We start from the raw sequence: 22,196 nt of genomic DNA, 5'->3' as shown, positions 1-22,196 counted from the left end.
GACTACAACTTTTAACATCCAAACGTTCAGTAAGCTCTGTGCTCTGGTGAATACACTGCATGATATTATGTTTGTGCAGCCAAATCTCCTTTGGATTGTTGCTGGGCACTTCCTATCATGACATTGCCTGAGAAAAACCTAACAACAGTGACCTGAGGTTTGTTCTTATATACAAACAAAAATAATAATTGTTAACTAAGTCATTCTTCATGTCAATGTGCTAAAACTGTAATTGTAAACCGAATCTTAGTTGGTTGCGAGACCTTCAGCAAATGCTTGGTTGTACAGCTAAGAGTGCATATTTTTGTACTATTATTAAGATAATTGAGTATGCCACACCGTGGTAAACTGAACAATATACCATGTAATGCATGACCCCACTATAGTGGATGATCAATGGGACCTATAGTGAAAGGCTGAACCATGACTAATGTGGTTCGTTTGGCTGCTCAAGACCTGTGAATTAGCACATCCACAGAACTGCCCTGAGAAAGACCACATAAACCTGAAGATTCACGTCTGGTCTCAGTTCAGCTTAGTGTGATCTTGTGGAAGACAATTTTGTTGCCACTGAAAAACTCAAATAAGGAGCAGCTGTAGACTGTCTGACGGTTTGGGTGAGGGATGCTTGGGATGGAGATTAAAAATATATAATTGATATTCCATGAAATGAGGAAGTAATGTCTGATTCTCATGTTGACATTTCATACAAAAACAATAATTTATGTAAAAATAACAAAGTTAGTCATCCTATCCAGAGGAACATGTTGTTGTGCACAATTGTTTTTACTTTGACATTCATTTTCAATTCTGATCTCTTTCTCTTAAACCCTCCTTTGGAGGAATAAGGAGCACAAGATAAATTATCCTTACCAGTTCTGCTGTGTTCATTAGACTCTTCTTTGGACTTGACCACTGAGACAAATTTCTGATATTTTGTCTGCTCATGTGAACCCCAATCAAGTTTTCTGTCAGATCTTAATTCAATTTTAAGAATCTCCTTATTTGAGATAAAGATTAGTGGATGGAGACAGAAACATCTCCATCCACATAACTGAATCTCCTATTGATGTCATTGCACAGTAGGACAGGGGATAGGATGCGTGAATGCTTGTTTGCTTTTTTTTAATCTGCTCTTAATGCGTCACGCATGTTGCTGTTCATGAAATATTTCACCGGATATTTTGACGAAATATGATAAATGACTATGGAATTTACTCCTTCCTAGATATTTTGGGACAAGAATTGTTAATTTTGAAAATTGCTGTAAGAGTGCACTTTTTCTTATTTGCTTATATAGATTTTTTATTTTTGTTTTACATGATTGTCACAAAAAACCTAACCTTGATCTTTAATCGAGCTCGATTACGTTTAGGAGAGAAGGGCAAGACAAAGAGGAGATCCCCTTTCTGAATGCTCCCTTCCTCAGCGGGCACACTGACTGGAGCAATACCGCAGACAAACAACTTATCTCATCGCCACTGACAACTTGGGTGTGTCCCATCACACACACACACAGGAATATTTACCAAGTTGTGTCATCCTCAGCATCAGGCTGCACATTCAGTTTCATTTACACAGCACTGCTCGTTTACAACTGATAAACGATTATTAAAGGGCGTTTCAAAATAAAAGCCTCATTACACGCTTTCCATATAATTAGTTATAATTAGCGTCATTATTAAAGCCTCTGTTATATTAATGATACACTTAAGGAGGTTTCATGTCACACACTCCAATCTATTGTGTGAAGCATTACGCTGGTAATTTGATTAAAGGACCCCCCCCAACCCTCCTCCTCCTCCTCCTCCTCACTATCACTAACAGAGATGAAGCAGCTCTCTTCTTCACTTTAAAGCTTTCAGGCTGAGAGAAGCAGCGCAGCCCCGACAGTAGCAGCAGCTAAAGCTAACTCCGTGTTGTGTGAGTTGCTGACTGAGCAGCAGCAGCAGCAGCAGGTGCAGCGGGTTCAACTTGACTCGCGAGAACTTCTCCTCCAGGAGAAACAAACATGTCTTCTCTCACTCACCGCTCTGCTCCCCCAGGAAGACCAGCTTGAATTTTCTCAACGGGTTCCCGAAGTCACTGGACACGGACATTGCGAAGAGGAGGAGGAGGAGAAAGAGGAGGTAGGTGGAGGAAGAAGGGGAACTCTAGACGCAGGGAGGACGAGTTGTGACTGAGCTCCCACTCGACTTGGCTGCCGGCGGGTGAAGATGCTGGATGGAAAAAAGGCGGTGATGCTGCTTCACTCTCACCCCCTCCCTCCCTCCCCCTCTCTCTCGCTCTCTCTCCCTCTCCCCCTCTCTCTCTCTCTCTCTATGTCTCTCTCTCTCTATGTCTCTCACTCTCTCTCACTCACTTCCTTACTCTCTCTCACTTCCTATCTCTCTCTCTCTACCTCTCTTTCACTTCCTCTCTCTCTCTCTCTCTTCCTCTCACTCTCTATGTCTCTCTATCTCACTCACTTCCTCACTCTCTCTCACTTCCTATCTCTCTCTACCTCTCTCTCACTTCCTCGCTCTCTCCCTCTCCCTCTCTCTTTCTAGCTCTCTCCTTCTCCTTCTCTCCCTCTAGACCGTGACGCTTCGGATGTTTCTGTTTTTTTTTATTACCCGAGGGCTTGTGCGCATGCGCGGCCTCTCCTTGTTCTCCACTGACCTGACAGTCGTGATATAAAATGACGTCATATGTGTTGGAGCCAGCTAGGGGTGGGTGAACTTCCTCTTTTTGTTCGACAATACTTATAAAGATAAAAGTCAAACATACAGTGTTGTGGAAAAGACATATAAGGTGATCTTTTATCCAGGGGGATAAAAAATAGCAGCAATATAACTAGATACTAGGATGAAACTCAGAGTGCGTAGATCGGCAAGGCCCAACAGTCCTCTCATGACACCACATTCAGATCCACACACTCATCAGTAATGTAATGGGTTCTTCCTTGGTTGACATCCCAACCCTCCACAAAACTTTGTCGAAACTGGATTTTTCAAACAAGGTATTACCTTGGCAGAGGTAATACTGCTTATGCATTCTGTGAGCACAGTGAGGTATAACACATAATTGATCCACTTCAGATTAGTAAACGTTTTGCTGTTTATCAAGAGCTGGGAAGAAGAGTTTAAAAATCGATCTTTTAACCTAAAATAAGCCTTATAATAATATAATCAGATTTATTGTGATGATTATCATTATCGACCGATATGAACATTATAATCTCATTATAATTATTGGCCTTATCGCCCAGCCTTAGTTACATATAGATATGTACATGTCATCTTATCATAATTCATTTAAGTAATTCAGTTCGTGGTTTGTTATGGGAGACCTTTTACTTGATTGCTGCAGCAGAGAAGATGCATAGGAGGCTGACATATTCTGAATGGCGTCTTGTTTGACCTCATCCATGAGGTTCATGTCCACATTTGAAAAACTGCCAGTTTGCATCACAGCCCAAGCTGAGGTCACCTGATGCCGGGGTTAATATCTTAGACTTCAGGCAGCTCCTCTAAAGCCACAGAAGACATCCATGGGCAGAGTTGCACTGCCCATACAGATGCACAGTGATATTTAATTAAAATGTATACAAAATGTCAAGTTGTGAGGCCCTGTGTGCTCCAAGTCTGCATTAAATGCATCCACGATCATTTGATTAAATACTGTTAAAGTTTTTGAATTAGATTGAGAACAAAAATGTTAAAATAGGACTTTGACACTGGATCACTTTAAAAGCCAGAGTCACAAGAGAAAATAAAAAAACAGGTCACAGTGAAACTGAACTCATTTGAAATGAATAAAAACATCATATCTAACTGAAAAGCAGTTAGTCTGAGTGAATTGGGGTTGCTCACTCTGCTGGGTTCATTCTCCAGCCTGAAAAATGAAAAAATAAATAATCACCCATACCTGATTAATTATAGTGTATATGGTTTTTATTAGACAGCAAGGCTTACACGTCTATGCACTCCACTGTAATAACATCCATATGACTACACCAGTAGATAATGTGCATGGTTAATTCAATTTTATGAGTAACAGCATATTTAATTAATATCACGTCATTAGTATTGGATTAAAATCTAGCATTGTATATATATATGAGGTTACATGAAATGACTATTGAAGTTATCACAGATGTCTCTAAGTTTGAGACAAACATCTTAAAAAATAAACTTAAATATTAAGCTATACAGGTAATTAGTTACAGAGTATGTTCCCATCGCGTGGAGGAACCTGCATAGAGTCCGACCTCATAGGAACAAGTAATATACAAAGATTATCTGCTGTTTTATCATTGGTCAGACTGTTACATGTCAAATGTTGTGAGGTACCATACAAGAGAGGCGATTGAGCTCCTCTGTCTTCTCGTGTAATGAGTGGGTCATATTCACAAAGCAATTCCTATCAGACGCTTTAAAGCATCCATAAAATGAACCTGTTTTGAAACATTTTCTTCAAACAGTGACGCACCACGTAGTGAAGTGGGCCTACAGACATCCAGATAAGTCCAGGCCTCTCTTGGCTTGTGGCCCTCTCCCGCTGACACAGCTTTTCTCAGCACTTCTCCCTGCTCTCCAACACGTTCAACACCACAGCCAAGCTTTAAGAAACAGGGAGGCTTCAGTCAACACGCAGGCTCAGCGGTGTCACAGGAGTCCTTCGGGCCTCTTCTCCAGACTGTACTCCTGGGTCCGATGCACCTTCCACCCCAGCATCATCAGCAGCACGATGCCCATCACCTTATAACCCACCTGCAGGCCCAGGTATCTGCAGGAGTCCGACAAAGGGAAGTGAGTGTCAGCAGTGCTGCACCTCTACTGCATATGTGTGTGTGATATCTGTGTGATTGTACGATAGGTGATGAGTTCTCATACCGGTTCCTCAAGATGTTGTTGTCATAGTAACCACAGCTAAAGTTCTTTCCGCACACGCGCTTCCACCAGATACAGGACGAATCAATGGCCATCCCGAAGAGAGCGGGGGCAGGCAGCCAGGCTGAGGGAGGAGGGGAGAGAGTGCAAACATATTCAATCTCCTACAAGAGGGCAATCTAAAGAATCTTTGTTAAAATGCAGTATTATAGAAAATTAGCTCTATTTTTATTATGAACTGTTAATTATTCTTATCTGAATAAAAACCTAGTTTTATTGGAGTTTATTTATATTTAATGAAAAATGTCATTTTTCCAATTTTATGATAATTTTGATAATGGAATATTTAATTATATAAGTAAATACAAAATAACAATAAAATAAAAAAATAAAAACAATATTTAAATAATCAGACAGTGAGTTGAGTTTGAAAAGATTTCGCAAATTATTGCAAAATGTATTGATTTATACATTTCATACAATTTATTTATAATTTAAAAATATATATATTAGATACTTTATATCCTTAATACAATTATAAGATATTGATTTGATAATTTCACCAAATAGAATACTGGCATCCTGACTTACCTAATACCCTCATGAGTAAAAACTGGATTCCTATAGCAAATGACTTCTCTTCAGAGGGAACACATCTGAAATGAACATGAAAATAAATGAAAAAGTCAATACCAGCATCTTCTACCATTTTCTACTCACTGGACATATATGACAGTGATGTGTGGGCACTTCAGTCAGTCTTGTATTAAAAACCCACTGTTGCACATCATTTGTGCAAAATCACAGAAAGAAACTGTCGGAGCAACTTTGTAAACTTTTCTGGAATTAATCTTCCCAGCTTGTGTGACAGTCTGTTTGTTTTACATTCATTCTTAATTCTTCTTCATTGAGGGCCTATAATATGTTGACTTACTTTAACCATTCCATTTGTTTATTGGATGGTTTGTTTATGCAAAAACGACAATGCCTTGGAGGAGTGTCGTTCTATTTAACTTTGGCTGTTGACTTTTGAGAGTTGCCTGACAGAAAAGAGTAGCTCATGGTTTCTCCGAATCTTTTAAAGAATCTGAATATAAAACATGACCGAAGGCTGGGGAGAAAGATGTGAGATCAGATTTGGATAAATTTAACAGAAAAACGATTAAAAACAAAAGAAGATAATACATCTTTGTTGCCACATACTGTATTTGTAGGCAACTAGATTGAAATAGGAAGTCCATAAAATCATCGTAAAAGTCTGAACAGGAGGGAAGCAGATTGTATTTTAAACGTCTGTTAAATCAATACTAGGGACTTAAACTTATTTTTTAACATATCGTATATTTACCAGATGTTCATGTGTGTACAGTAAAGTGTAAAACCTGCTTCTTACCTAAGCAGCATCATGTACATGGGGTTATGAGTGAAGCAGGCGACGAGTGATGCCAGAGAGATGACGAGGATGACGGGTAGAAGTAAATGAGGGCAGCTGTTGGAGCAGCCAGCCGGACGGGCGTGACCCTGGCCCCCAGATATACACCTGCAGTCGGTGTACAGCTGCATCACGAAAGAAAGTAAAGACAATATTCATCTTCGTATCTGTACAAAGGAAACGCTTTACATATACTGTAATACTCTTCCCTTTCATTAGGAATGAATAAAGTGTATCTGCTTGATTTGAAACTTTTAAATTAATGGGTTTTCTCTGTTTTAATGTGGAGCTTTCATAAAACAGCTACTCCACAATATGACTGAATGCTAATTATATATACTTTAAAACTTTGTATATAAATATTCCCCCCCACAAAGGGTGACTGTCTAAAGTTTACAACCATACAAAATTAAGTACTCTAAAAAAGACGTGGTGGCGCATTTATGGGCAGCTACACAGATTTAGGCTTCTCAATTTTACATGTATTTATTATTTATTAAATATAATAAAATGTTTGTTCTTTGTTTATGATGAGGAGCTCTGCTATTTCTTTATTATATTATATCATGACTTATTAGTTTTGACCCAATTTTTGATTTACAGCTAAAACGTTTTTTTTTTCTGTTTTCCATGTTAAATTGTAATAAATAAATGTCACTTTTAGGGTAAACACTAAATAGAGATAATAATGTGAAGAAAAGTTAGATTAATTTTTTTTCCTTCATTCAAACCTTACCCGAACATTCATACATTACCATTAACTTTTATGCCAGTTGCCCACATGTGGACATCTGAGTCCACAGGGAAGGGGAACATAATTATCCTGTGATTTCTGGGGATGAATCCATTAAGCCAGCAATGGTCATCACTATCTGTGTTTCTGTGTTACATGGAGGTTAACATGCTCAGTCAAACTGACTAATACTCTATTAGCAGTCACAGAAATCCATCCTCTGGAAGACTACTCACAAGCTGTGATGTTTAAATACTGACATCGTATCCTTCTTAAAACTCCTCCTATATGCTCTGGGACTTAGAAGCATTTATGAAACATTGATCGTGAGCCACTGGCTTCCTGTTAGCATCAGGAGCGACTGGCTGAAGAGACAAACAATGACGGTCTCAGGCTTCATATCACTGCTGCTGTGATCGATTATCTAAGGCCTGTTCCGAGTATCAACTTAAACCAAAAAAAGAGCGATTTAACAGAAAAGTCTAATCCCAACAAAGAGTCTGTCTGTCTTAATGGCATTATATTTGCAGTATGTGTTCTCTCCGTGCACCAGCACAAAGTTAAATGTTAATTACAACCTTACAGGCTAATTCACAGATCCTGTGCTGGGACAGGAACCAAATGCTTGTGCCTTCATCACACACTGAGAAAATTATGGAAGTTTATAGAAGTCAATTATACGAGTTTTGTGCACCCTGCTGTAAAAACAAATTCTCTCCTCTTGGACCTTCAGTTTTTTCCTTGGAATAAACATACTTTATCTAACATTCCAATCTAACATGATTACTCTGTGCGTCACATGATTTAACAGATGATTTGAGCCTGTTGTATGATCTCATTTAAGGGCAATACACATTTTCCCAAGTTTAAACTAAAGGCGTAATTTTATTTTTACAGCACAAACATCTGATCATTGTGTGCTGAGGTTCCATTTATCAATGTACCAGAGCCTAACCTGCAGGTATTTACTGAGGGAGAAAACCATGAGCAGGTGTTCAAAGGAGGCACTGACCTGAACCCTGAGGCTGTTGCTGGGCTCTTTTGTGAAGTTGGTGCAGCCTGCGTGACAAGGAGAGATGTACTCGATACCATCAGACCCACACACAGGGTTGAATGCGCTGGCAGGACAGGAGCAGTTGGAGTTACACGTGGAGAGTGGCCTGAGGAGGGCAGAGAGAGACTGTCAAAATAAATCAGGTACTTGGGACTGACGTTAAGAGCTAACGACCGAGTACTTAGAAAACTTTAATGTCCTCTGGCAGGCAAGTTGTCAAATAAACAATGAAGATCATCTGTTGCAGCCAATATAAATGTCAACTCCGGTTCAAATTGACTATTAAGTTTGAATCTGAATATTGATTGTGCTGCACATTCCCCATCTATCCACGTATTTCACATCCCCATTTTTTTGTTTGCTGATAGAGTAGAGCCAAAAAAGACATGTCATGTTAATAAAAGACATATCATGACATGTTGACATAAAAATCCCAGAGGATTAAATGCTTTGATTTTTAATAAATTTGAATTTACACACACACACATTAAACTGAGTTCAGGCAGTTTGCTTACGGAGGAAAAACAACTTTTTTATGCGTTTTCTAGTTGAGGATGTTGGTGACTTACTTTCACTTTCTAGGATTCAATAGGTTTGCATCAAGGACACAAGTTGCATTTTGGCAATAAAATGTATTAATGTTCAATGTAAGAATTGTCTGCTTATTTAGATTTGTCTTCTGAACATTACACTCGCGGTTTCTGTCCCACCAGTGCAAATAAAATAAAAAGTAAAAACATCCTCTCATCGGATAATTGTATTGACTTTTCTAGCATCACAAGTAAACAAGGATTCAATTATAGGACTTGAAAAGCGGCTCTTCTGGGGTAAAAAAAAATCTCCTGCATGACCCCTTATGAAACCACATTTAATTCACTAGATCTGGATTTTTTTTTTATCTGCCCCTAATTGTACAAATTTAAATTGGAAAATGGAATTAAACGCATCGCAATGGTTAGAAAGTTAAAAGATAATTCCTGGATCTGAGATTTTTCCCTCACCCATACTGCAAACATCCACTTAGTTTCGTGTTGATCTGTGCACTAGTTTTTACCAACTATAGTATTGCCATTCGGCAAACGAGCAAGATTATTTTGGCGGCTTTTCAAGACTGCATCTTGATTTCATTGCATTTGGGTTAGTATGTCATTCATAGTAAGTTAAACAGAAACATACGATAAAATGTAACCAAAACAGATTGACCAAACCTTTGAGAATCAATGTTCACACCCACCTGGACTGTTCGTTCTGAAAGTGATTGACCTCGTAGACGTTCTGGGTGGGACAGCCCATGAAGAACAGCGGGATACAGATGAGGGTGGACGTGGTCAGCATGACCACAGAGAAGCGTGGGATCGTCTTCAGAGAAAGACCCGCCTTCTTCATGATGAGTCCACCAATCAGCATCCCCACTGCTACTGCTGGCAGATTCACAGCACCTGGGAACCATGAACAGCCGAGTTACAGTATCTCCAAGTAAAGCACAGTAATTTATTGTCTACTAAAGAGTTCCAGAGGAGATTCGCTACCATCATGTGATGTTTCACTTCATTTGTAAGCTGAAACATGACACAATAGTAGCCTGGAAATAAATTAATGGCTGCAACACACAAATCCAAATAAATGTAATGTTAGAGAAGATGACAGCCTAATATACTTTTTAGAAAGAAGCCATAGAGCAAGTGGGCTGATACACTCCAGAGCTCCCATTAAATTATTTTAACCGGCTGTTTCATTTCTCCTCCAGACAGTTCATAAGAAAGGTTTAATATGAACACTGACGTACATTATGACTTGAATTATTTAGCAGCCAGCTGACGATTGTGATCTATTGTGCGCTCTGCTCCTGGAGCACCAGCGTTACAGTACCTACCTACGAGCAAGCTGCCGTAGGAGGCCGACGTGCTGTACTGCCGCTCCAGAAATTTGTTGAGGAACGTCGAGAGACCCGCAATCACTGAGGAGAAGCAGCACTGGGCCAGGACCAGCATCAGGAAGAGGGGACTCAACAGGAGGTGGATGAACATTCTGGGAAACACTGATGAGACATAATCACACACAGACACACTGATCAGCAAAACGTCTCTGCCTGTGTATTTATTACAGAGCACGTTGACAAAAGAAAATGATGTTCAGTTATCATATGAATCTAATTTGAAACTTTTTCCTCTGCAAATATAATAATAAACTTACTTTTCAGGAAATCAAATAAAGAGACATCTGGCTTCTTCTTGAAGTCACCATTTATGTCATTTTCCCTTCCAATCACCTGGAAAATGAAATTCAGGATTTGTTACATGGAGCATGTGTGTGTGCATAATCACAACATTTAGTGTTTATTGTTCATCATTTAGTTGGCATGTAATGAACATGGGGTATGATACATTACAAAATCATTTCCGCCCTTGTTACTTTCCCCTACCTTTTTCCTTCATGCCATATTCCCATACAATATAGGCCTCTGTCTCTTTTTTGCTGCTCTAATGTAATATGGGACTGATAGACTGAACTGACAGTTCTGAGTAAAGGCCCCGTGGTGTCACGGCTTTCAAAATCATCCAAAACATAATGAAAGATTTCTGCAGAGATTTCGTCTCCCTGGAGATTCCTTCCGTGGCTCATCATACCGAAAAGTCAGGGTTCTTTATTAAATGGCTTTCAATGTAAACTTGAAAGGAAGGTAAACATTTCGATTTTTCAAAAAAACTTTTTATCAGATGCACTGGACCTCAAGTAGCCTTTGATCGACGCCACCAAACAGCTTCAGTGGAACTAGGGTGAATGTTATAAGACTGTATCGTAATACTTTACTTTTAGATATGTAATGTGTTCACACTGGCATCCATACTTCTACTGGTAGAGTGACAGCAACTGACATTTTTTACTTTTAGCTGTTTGGCCATTACATAAGGTTAACTATTTTATATATATTAGTTTGTTGCATCTATCAAACCTTTTAACATTTTAATCGAATTTTAGGTTGCTAGATCAATTTAAATGCATTTAAACCAATTTAAAGTTTGTTTAACTAACTATCTGTATCAATTATTTAGGTTTTGCCACCTCTTATTCCTTCATTTTAGTTAGTATATTATTTAAACTATTCTTTTTTAGTTAACTATTGAACCATTCAGCTATTTTGTTTAGTCAACCATCAAGTGTTATTAATTTCTATGAAAAACTAATTTGTGATGTACACAATGGACTAACATGAATATGATATTTATATTTGTTTATTCAGGGTGGATTATTCTACAGGTGTTATAGTCATCAATCTGTTTTATGTATATTCCAAACCCGCCATTACTTACATCGTATGTTCTATGGAAAGTGTGGTGCGTGTTCTTGCTTATGAAGTCATAATGTTCACTTGCTGATAATGAGATTTATTAAACGGGGGAAATTAGACTCTTATCTTTTAAACATTTTTACCAGGTCAAGTCCTGGACAAGGCTGGAATGTGGTTTCAAACATGAGAAGATAAAATCCCTGTAGAGCAACAGACTAATCTTATCTTAATGTTCTTTTTAGAAAGGCCTGATACACACAGAAATATTTCACTAGTCATAAATAAATAAATACAAAATAAAATTCTGAGAGTTAAATTGTACATGTTACTACTGCTATTACAATACTGAGTTACATGTTGTCTCTTCAAGATGGTCCAGAAAGATAGAGCTAAAGTCAACTTGCAATACTGATGCTCAGCCTGTAGATGTCAGTAAAGCATGAGGGTCTTAGATATGGAGTATTAACACACCGAATCTTACAATTTTACATTGTATAGCGGCAGGAAAGGCTAATACCTTTATATAAACCAAAGATAAATCCTTTTAATATTTTTTCATTAAACATGAATTGAACTAAAGACCTGTGTATGACTTACGTTGTCCTCTGAAGGCATTCTATGAGGGAAGAAGAAGTAGGGGATGGATGTGAGAACGAGGCAGCCGGCGGTGATGAGCAGGCCAATCCACCAGGCCCCGACCCAGCGAGGATCACCCGGTATCAGCTCGTGTTCGACCCCTGCAGGAGACACCAGACACAACAATGAAGCATCTATGCTGCTTTAAACTGTCTGTAAAATAACATGAGGCCTTTAAAGACAGCATCATTACCGAAACCCAGTTTGTCCACATCCACATAGATCCGCAGGATGACGGAGCCCAGCATGTAACCAAGGGCAGGCCCAAACACAGATACAGAAAACAGGATGGCTGTGAATGATAGGAAGGACTGTGAGTTTCTTTGATACTGCTGAGGGATTTTCTGACCAAATCTTGACCTTAGAATTGTCAATTTGTTATTTGCATGATAATATTCTATGACAAATTATTAACAGTTTGTATAGATTCAGGCTTTTATGTTAACGAATATAGAATAAAAAAATAATTGATATGAATTTAATTATTTTGTCTCTCTCTCTCAAACTTGATTCTACAATTTTTACTGGCAGACCACTGAGCACACAGCCGTTACAGTGTCTCTGCTTTTTTTAAATAAAAAATATTTGTTTTACTTTTGCATAAGAAAATAGAAAAAAAAGTACCACCATTCAAAAGTCTAATTTCATCTACGTCAAAACAAAACTGTCTATCAGTTTTGCTATAATGCATGTGAAAACACGAACCCACAATAAAAGAATACCGCTTGGATTTCAATTAAACCTTTACAATTCTAATAGTCTAAAATAAAAAATATTTACACTTCAGATTAAAGAGCTTATAAAATTGCAGCATTCCCAGTATAACAGCTGTCGGATTGTGTCGTTATCATATAAAACAACTACAGGCCATTCACCTATGTAAATAGGGGAGTTGCCAGGTCTTGCAAAATCATCGATGTAAGAAATCCCAAAGGGCTGGATGGGCACCGAGCCAACACCAAACAGCAGCTGAGCAGTGGCCATGAGCAGCCACAGGTTGTTGGTGTCGGTCAGACGCCTGGTCTCCTCACGGCCGCAAGACTCCACAGCGCTCGAATTCGGCTGCAGGTTGCAAATGTCCTGGCGATCTGGATCCCGGCAGGTGGTCACACAGGGACAGGGGGAAAACAAAACACAGAGATAGTTAGTGACACAGCAGTAGATGCAGATGTCCAGCTATTTTAATTTCCTGAAGCTTCCCTGACTCCTCAGTAAAACATTCTGCGGTGCCAAGGTACTGGGGGCAAAATGAATAAAGGAAGAGGGAGATTGTTATTACAAATGAAAATGCGGGGGTAATTCTAATCTCTTTAGTTTGCACCGGGTGCATAGAGATTATGAATTTCCTTGAGATTTATGCTGAAGTTCAGCTGCAGACCAGCAGCATGATTTCTAAATACATCAGCCAAACGCCAGAAACCTTTCCCGCCCCCTGCTGACTACTTTCCTGAGGAGTGCTGCAGCGTTCTAGACAAGCCCTTAAGTAAAGTCTCATAAATTGCCCCGACATATTTGTACATTTATGAGTCCCCTGCTCTGGACTGAGTCACATTAGCTGTCATAGCAGTGCCAGAGGAAACAGAGAAGCACTGTGGGTTTGCATTGGGGCTGTGTCTTACTGTTTAAAACTGAGCCATATTCGTAGCGCTGGGACACGAAGTGAGGTAAGGTCAGGATCATGGCACTGACGGCCATCAGTAATCCTCCGACTCCGATGACACGAGGACGGTGAACCCGATTTCCGAAGTAGCTCACGAACACGATCAGCACACTGTTACTGATCTAAGAGACAGACACAGGTTTCAAAGAGGATCGATGATTCTAAATTCACACTTTGAATAAACTTTCACACCAAATACGGAAAGGACCAGCTGCACAGCAATCCAAACTTAGTGCAGTGGCTGTTCCCCTCCAGTCCATACTAGCCACCCTATACATGTATACTCATGAAGAAGACAAACTGTATTATTCCCTCTGAGCTTTACCATTTCCCTTTTTTATCAAAACATTCCATTGTTCGGTTTCCGTCTTAAGCTGATGAAGTGAGTGCACGGTGCACCACAATGTTCCGTTAATGTGTGGTAAATGATTATGTGCTGAAAGGCCCTTATTGCTTAAAGGGATTTAAGACATCTTCGCCTGGCTTTTCTTGAAGAAAAAAAGGTTATGGTTCAGATTGGCGCCAGTTTAGACTGAGCTGGAACCTGAAGAATCAATCATCCATAAAAAGGAAGGCTTCTCACCAATCAAATGTCTATTATCATCGTAAAAACAAAGCCTGCACTGATCTCCGTCCAGCTTGCCAAGTACACGCAGCATTGGCTGGCAAGTAGTTAGCAGAGCAGATGGAGATGAGTTTCTTGTAAAATATGACTTGACTAATCCTGCTTTTGAGCTGTAGCTGAAGATCAAACTGAATGGTAGTCTTACCCTTGAGCTGGACTCAGGGGACAGCAAAAGGAAAAGCTATTTTTTGCGATGGGAACTGAGCTGGAACTGAAAGGATAACAGGAAGCGTGCCGCCTGACCAGTCAACAACTCATTGAACCCAACAGGATTTGTCGATCTGACGAACCTCTCAGGGCCAAAGAGCTGCAAATGAGAATCTAACCTGGTAACAGCACTCTATCATACTGATTTGTAAAAGCAAATAACTACCATATCGTCCTGTGAGCATAAGTAGATTTAATTTAGATATAATTGCATACGATTGGCAAATATTATCACTGAAATAATATTAGGCTGGTTTAAGACGTACTAATCAGATAGATTCCAATCTGATAATGTTGACAATGAAAGTTCCATGCTCACAAAAGATTGTGAGAATGAAAACAGCTTAGTTGTGAGCAATAAAACCTAAATATTAAAGATGCTAATAAGCTCTCTATTGCTACAATTCAGACAGGTTTGTCACTAATAGTAAAATCTTGGTTTTATATTTTTTCAATATTAATTGTATGAGTAAAAACAGTAATGAACAGTCCTTGTTTGGTCTGAGTTTTGATACATTATCATACAATCAGTCATTCAAATTTGATGTATGACCCAGAAAGTCTGAGTGCAGCCAAATCTTGGCAGGTTTGGAGCTGCAAGGGAACTATGAATGGCTAACTGTAAACATAGTGATTTAGGTAGTGACTAGCGACCTGTGGCTATGGATACTTGAAACCTACAAAAAACTGGAAAACATTAAAATCCCACTTGAGCACCAAAAATTCCGTATGCTTTACGACAAGCACGTACAGAACATTCTTTCATTACTCCTGACCCCAGTATCTGCAATAAAAATGTTCCAAAATACTTCCTTCGGTGCGTCCTGCCTGAATTGTGGGGAAGTATAATTTTGACATGTCGCTTATTCTGCAATTCCTCCTTTGTCATCGACATCCTTGAAATAAAGCTATCGTGATCTCAAACTGTGTGAGGGTATGTTGTTGTTGGCCCCTACCTCGTGGAGAGAGGAAATGGTTCCCGAGGAGTAGCTGCTGAGGCCATAGCGTCTCTCAATGGTGGTGATGGTGCTCTTGAAGTACGAGCTGTACAGCAGCTGAGAGAATTGCAGGAGGCCGTGGCACAGGACAAACAGCTAGGAAAGACACAGAACAGAAGTTCATAGTGGCTTCTTGTAGTCGAGCCTACAGTCAATAAGTCTAATAACAGAAAACCCTATGAAAAATGGTAGGGGCCACAAAGATGCTCCTGCATGCTCTGACTAAACCCTCTAATAGTGATGGAATAAGAGCTAAAATAGGTTATGGTCATAAATGTCAAGTGTATGTTTTGTTTTTCAGCTGCAGGAGACATCTGGCTGGACTCACTTGGAAACCCAACCGACTCAAACATAAAACCTAAACTAAAACATAACCTAAAGCATATTCCTCCTAAGAGGTTTAAATGGTTTTAAGACACATCGATCAATTCAGAGAAGCCGCACCAGCATCCCATATGTGGCCGGTGCTTTACAAACCCTGGCAAACATCCAGATGACATTTAATTCACCCAATCCAGCGGATACCCTAACATTAGAGAAGCAACATTGTCTGCAAAGTAAAATGCAGTGAGGAGATCTGTAAAGAGGAGAAAACAAACAGCTGTAACAAACAGGCAAAGACTCTGAAGCATTCGTCCATTTAAAAGTCATGAATCATGAAGATAATACTGTACATTAATGTTCAACACATTGAAGACATCTTCCCTCGATAGAAAAGCAGCTGAAAACACATTATCATTCAAATTTTACACTTTGAAATCCCTTGTTATCAACCACACTACAGGCCAATAAGTGAACTGCAGTCAACACCTTATGGGCGACTAAGTTTGATAATGGTTGTGAGCTCTGTGTGACAGCATTTGTCACCTTTTTCAGAAAGAAAAAATTATTTAATCGAATAATCGAATAATAAAAAGCAGATTGATCAATCCTGAAAACGATCAGAAGAGATCCATGTCAAACAACAACAGAAAAATCTTGGGTTCAAATTCAATATTTAATGTTTATACTTTACTTAAAAACTTTTACAGTTTGGTACTTCTACTTAAGTATAGGATTTGAACACTTCCTTAATTGTTATGAAAATATAATTTCTCATCTTTGAATGAAGGCTTCATGTTTGGGTGAGTAGTATCAATCTTCTCATCTAACGCTCAGAAGGAAACCTTTTTTTCAATATTAAAGAGCAACAGATGTTGTTGTTGTATTTACGTTGAATACGTGAGTAAATGGAATGGTCTCAGGAGCGATTTCTCCAAACCAGTAATGAAACAAGCAATTCAGTGATTATTTTGGAACCGATCACAACCAATTACTGTTTGAGCTGATAGTGTAACGTGTCTCCAACTGGCTGTGCGATGTGGTCTCATGGTCTCGTCTCTTCACACACGGAGATGTGGAAAGATCGGAGTCACCCGCTGGATGAACTCCCAGTCATCCGAGAGAGCCACTCGCCTGTCTTTGTGTCAGGAGGCTTTCGCAGAGACTCATATGACTCCTCTGTACATGGCTCTATTCGCTTGGGGGGCCATGAATGGCAAGTGACGCTGAAGATATGTGTTAAGATTAGGAGTGAATTTGTTATGAAAACAGTGATAAATTCAAGCTTTGAGTTTGTTTACTGCCTGACAGGATCGCTGAGGGGGAATAAACTATGAGTTCAACTCAGAACAGTAATTCTCCTATTAAAGCTCGGCTTTACGGTTTGTTAGCACACACAAAAGACGCTTTTATGCTTTCATCCTCATTCTTTTAATCAAATAGTCTTAAATTATCTAAAAGATTGCACATTTTGTTTATAATTTATATAGATTAAAACTAAATGGTAGCAGCCTTGACTGTTACTTTATAAGGAATTAACCTCGGGTCAAGTTAAAATCCAGGTTAGGCTTCAACAAAGTTGGATTGATATTTATATTGTTGACAAGGCCTTGGTTGAGACACAACTTTGGCTTTCAGACAATTTGCCTTCAACTCTGTAAAGTCAACACATCATCCATCACCCATTAAACATTCACCTCTAAGCCTAGGAAAAGATTAAAAAAACTTTTCTTGCAGCCCATCATTATTTATAGACTATAACAAGCTGTAAGAAAAGAGAGCGAGATAAAAATGGTGCTGAATGCTGCGATGTGTCATCACCGTGTCACACTGAAAAAACAGGATTTATCTACAGCGCTCATACACGTGATTTATGCCTATTTGATGTTCGAAAGCAGGAAATGTGCTTGTTGGATTCTTCCTGGTTTATGTACATATTTATCCTTTCTGAACACTGATCGCTCCATCTGTCTGGCGGTTATTGTCCAAGCCCTCAACCCTGCTGAGAGAGGAAGAATTGAGGGAAGTTCACACTTGATTCTCAAATGCTTTTATTTCAGGGGCACGTGTTGTGGCTATGGCGCTACATAGCCACAGATTTCAAAGAGCACATTTTTCTTTTTTCTTTTATTGTTTTGTTAAAAATGTCTGACCCATTCGGTTAGAGAAGTGAAATAAAGGGAAAAGCTACTTGAATGAAGTCTGGCAGGATAGTTGAGAGAGACGAAAGCCGCAGAATCACCTCCCTTCATTGTGAAACAGACATTAAACAGATTTGCAGCACAATAGCCTCATCAACAAAGGAGGGCTTCTGTCGATTTTCACCAATAGTAAGTTCATATTCACTTTCATGCAGAGATTTAGGATGTCACGTTTGTGAAGACATGATAGCAATTGCGACACGAATATGTTCCATAATCTCATATTGTAATACTCCACCACGCTCCAGGTGAATCAAAATAATTGTTTATTACAAAATTAGCACTACGAGACAACTAGTTAACATAATTATACATTCTAATGTACATAAGGGCAAACTGTACATTTCATCGTCTTCCAACTGCATATATCTCGTGACTGTTGTTTTGGCTAGGCTCAAGGTGAGGCTAGGGGAATTAGCCCTGGAAGCGGTTGACCAACCACAACAGAGCAGACTGGGATATATCGGTGGGGGGGCCTTAAAGAGACAGGCGCTAATGCCAAGGGGCTGAAAAGAAAAACTGCAGCAATGGACAGTATGAGAACAGTGAAATATTATCTCAATATTAGAGAACGTGAACCTTTCGAGTAATGACCCAAATTAAATTTATGAGCCAGTATATGAGTATAATATGTCTCCCCTAACTCAATGAGACAGCCACAGTCCTGAGACGCATGCCCAGTGGCACTGAGGTGTGGAGGGAAGTGTCCAGGATGTGGATAGTATGTGCCCCTGAGCAGAAACTTGGCTCGGACTTTGACAGATATCCTTAAAGAGAAGTTGATGGGGTACAGCGGGTGCAGGCCAGGGTAGGTGTAGTCCACAGTAGATAAGTTCAAAGTTGTGAAAAAAACAAACCCGATGTCCTGGTGAACCTGAGCAAATAGCGGTAAGCGCTGTACAACATGTACTGGTGTCAGGAAAAAGATGGATGGATAGGATTTCTCCCCGTGAAACCATTGTTGAGGGGCTGGCTCTGATGAGTGCAAAGTGATTAGGTTTTATGTGAAAAGGAACTCTGCCAATTGTGTACCTCTTTTGTTGCAACTGCGAGACATGGGGGCAGGAGCTCTGGTGTTAGCTCGACTCCCCGCTGCAGCAGGGAATACTTGCAGAAATACCTCAGTGACACATTACCTGCTGCTCGCTCTGCTTATTCTGAACTACTCCCTTTACCATGACTGAGCAGGGCTAAAGTTCACTGAGTTCTCTAAGTGAATGATGTGATGATGCCTATGGGATGAGCCATGCTGTATCACTGTCCTCCGCCCTCCATCCTAGCTTTATTTGTACATCTTGGTTTCAGCAAAGAGGGGGGGGGGGGGGGGGGGGTTAAACTCTAAACGATGGACACGAGAAGATTTGTAGTTGCCGGACCCACCACAGTCGTGGAACGCACAAGGTAAACACGCTAACTATTTTTCAAATAAACCTCGACCCTCTGGAAACGCAGAAGTTGCCTAAGATGTTATTTCATTCACGGCCTCCCCCGGACTGGCAGAGCGTAGGTGTATTAGTCACACTTCATTCACACAAAGAAGTGAACAAGTCATTTCGCACAGAGTTTTGAAAGCAACCAACTTGCGTGCATCGGGGAGTTTTTTCTCATTATTACTCACACGTCTGGAACAAACTGTTTTGCTCCCATTATTGCCACTGAGGTACAACTGCTCCTCTTGGCACAGAGCGCGGCTACATTTCTCTTTTCCCTCTGCTCAGTGAGACGTCTCATTTCAGAACGGGAAGAGCAGGAAGTTAACCTAAATTGAATTAAGTAGTTAATCATAGAAGAACAAAACTGTCTTCGTTTTCCATTATTCTGCACAAAATTCTATCAGCAACGATAAGGCGATCCGTAGGACATTTATTAACTACTCTGAGGAATTTTTTTATTATTATTTAGTTATTATATTTTGTTATTTTTTAACAAAAAAAGCAGCATAAATTTTATTTTCTCTTATATTACTGTAACAATATGTTTTTTTTTACTTTTTGTCTAACAAAACATTTTATAATGTCCCCTTGGCTTTAACCCCGCTGATGGGTTCATTTTTCTTCCCCCTGTTTTTGAATCATAATAATAAATAATCATCAGATTTTTATTGTGAAAATTATAATCACAGGCCTCGAAATGTGAAGGTGATATTTAAACATAAATGTACATTTAAAAGTTTAGTTTATTGAGTAAAGCACCTTGAAACCTTAGAGTAGTAAAATAACTAAACTGCCGTGAGCGGTTTGAGGTAAAAGCAACATTCCTTCATTCGGAAGGCAAAGATAAATTGTTTTACAGTCACTACTGGTGACCCACAATTCATGGAAACTTTATAAAAATGAAAGTGAATTAAAACTACTTTTAAATTAGATTTAGATGAGTTCAGACTGGGCTTCTTTAACTCTTGCAACCTGGACTTCTTGCCTGACAGGCTGTTTGTCGAAGGTGTAGCTCTGGACAACATTACACAGCAGGAAATACCCTCAGGTTCTCTGAGCGGGTGAAGAAAAGCACAGACTGAAATAACTTGTCTTTGTGTCACTCCACAGTTATCATTAGTGAAAACTTGTGCAGCGAAAATCTAAAATTAAATCTACTTGAATAAACAATAGTAGAAAGGTGGAGCAGGTTAAAAGAAGACATGTCACGGGAGTGAAGAGTGAAGCTCTGGACAACATCACACAGGAGACAATAGTAAAAACACTTGTCTTTGTCTCACGCTGCTGCCATCCTTAGTGAGAAGTTATGCAACTAATCATTTTAGAATAAACCCTAGTTACAACTTTCTAAAATTAAATCTAGTCGCATAAACAACGGTAGAAAAAGTGTTGCAGGTAAAAGGGGAAATGTCCCAGGAGTAAAGAGTAAAGCTCTGGTGGACAACATTACACAGGAGACAATACACTCAGGATGGAAATCACTTGTTTTTGTGTCACTCCACGAGGGAACATTTATGGAACAAGAATCTACAAATTAACCATAATTGCATGATCAATGGTAGAAAAGTGTTGCAGGGTTAAGAGAGACATGTCCCAAGAGTAAAGAGTAAAGACAGTGAAGCTCTGGACAACACTGAACAGCAATACAACAATATTTTCAGGTTTCGTCTCAAGATAAAAAAAAAGGACTGAAAACACTCTTTTTGTTACTCCACTGTTATCATCAGTGAACAGTTACGAAAACATCTCTGAAATGTTATCTTGTTGATCAATGGGAAAAAAAGTGGCCTGGGTTAAAAGAAGGCATGTCCCAGGAGTGAAGAGGGAAGATAGTGAAGCTCTGGACAACATTACACAGGAGACAACGGTGAAAACACTTGTCTTTGTCTCACTCTGCTGTTCTCATCAGTGGACAGAAATGCTAAAAGTATCTCAACAATCTAAAAAATAAACCAGTTGCACGATCAATGGAAGAAAAAGTGGGTTAAAAAAAGACATGTCCCAGGAGTGAAGAGACAAGACACTGACGGTCTGGACAACATTTTGTCTCAAGAGGGAAAAAAGGACTGAAAACACTTGTCTTTTTGTTACTCCACTGTTATCATTTGTGGAAAGTTACTACTCATTAAAGAATAAACCAGGGTTGCGTGACCAAAGGTAGAAAAGTGTTGTGGGTTAGTCCCAGGAGTGAAGGTAAAGATAGTGAAGCTCTGGACAACATTACACAAGAGACAACAGGGACAACACTTGTCTGTCTTGTTATGGAACAAACCCAGCTGAATGGTCGCAGGTAGGAAAGAGTAGCAGGTCAGAAGGAGTGAGAGTGGAGTGAGTCTCCTGCAGCACCGGCGCTACCTTAATGCTGCCGCGCCGTGTCCGCGGCTGCTGCATGATCTTCGGGGAGAATATGTCCATGAGGTCCCCGGGTGTCCGCTGGTGTCCGCTGGGTGTCCGCTGGTGTCCGCTGGGTGTCCGCCGGTGTCCGCTGGGTGTCCGCCGGTGTCCGCTGGGTGTCCGCCGGTGTCCGCGGGTCGCAGTGCGCAGTGCCGAGCAGAGTGTGGAGGTGTGTGCGTGTGTGTGTCCCCTGCTGATGTGCCCGGCTCTTTTAATGACGCCCGCTCTTGAATCTGCACGGGACTCAGCCCACACGGCCCCGCACGCGCCTGCATGTTTAGTGGAAATTGTGAATTGGGAACACGCCGCCCGCGCGCTGATTGGCTGAGGCGGCCGCGC

At 39.9% G+C, this 22,196-nt stretch overlaps 2 protein-coding genes across 3 annotated transcripts in view; both read right to left on the bottom strand.

The window, feature by feature from the left end:
* The window catches only part of rab6ba (RAB6B, member RAS oncogene family a), a 47,514-nt gene extending 44,911 nt beyond the window's left edge, over nt 1-2,603 (bottom strand). For both annotated transcript variants that reach the window (XM_053431070.1, XM_053431071.1), the window contains exon 1: nt 2,030-2,603. In XM_053431070.1, the coding sequence (XP_053287045.1) occupies nt 2,030-2,099 (70 nt within the window). In that variant the 5' untranslated portion in view covers nt 2,100-2,603. The remainder of the gene's footprint in view (nt 1-2,029) is intronic.
* A 1,314-nt stretch (nt 2,604-3,917) lies between these two features.
* slco2a1 (solute carrier organic anion transporter family, member 2A1) lies at nt 3,918-21,945 on the bottom strand. Its single transcript, XM_053431245.1, has 14 exons — nt 21,819-21,945; nt 15,467-15,604; nt 13,638-13,800; nt 12,894-13,106; nt 12,212-12,310; nt 11,980-12,119; nt 10,287-10,362; nt 9,967-10,131; nt 9,328-9,532; nt 8,052-8,199; nt 6,268-6,431; nt 5,466-5,530; nt 4,878-4,998; nt 3,918-4,770 (listed from the first exon to the last, which is right to left on the bottom strand). Exons 1-14 carry the CDS (start codon nt 21,876-21,878, stop codon nt 4,650-4,652), a joined length of 1,878 nt encoding a protein of 625 aa, XP_053287220.1. The 5' UTR covers nt 21,879-21,945; the 3' UTR covers nt 3,918-4,649.
* Nucleotides 21,946-22,196: the final 251 nt, after the last annotated feature.

The sequence above is a fragment of the Pleuronectes platessa genome, chromosome 9 (genome assembly GCF_947347685.1).
Source record: "Pleuronectes platessa chromosome 9, fPlePla1.1, whole genome shotgun sequence".
NCBI lineage: Eukaryota > Metazoa > Chordata > Actinopteri > Pleuronectiformes > Pleuronectidae > Pleuronectes > Pleuronectes platessa.
The sequence above is the reverse complement of the archived record's forward strand: the minus strand, read 5'-3'. Positions and strand labels throughout refer to the sequence as shown.

What these genes read in the sequence shown, in the direction of transcription:
- slco2a1 (XM_053431245.1), bottom strand. Translation starts at nt 21,878, where the DNA reads ATGGACATATTCTCCCCGAAGATCATGCAGCAGCCGCGGACACGGCGC. An exon ending in CCATTTCCTCTCTCCACGAG is followed by an intron (nt 13,801 to 15,466) that starts GTAGGGGCCAAC and finishes TCTGTCTCTTAG; the next exon opens with ATCAGTAACAGTGTGCTGAT. An exon ending in CAACTCCCCTATTTACATAG is followed by an intron (nt 12,311 to 12,893) that starts GTGAATGGCCTG and finishes TATCATTCACAG; the next exon opens with CCATCCTGTTTTCTGTATCT.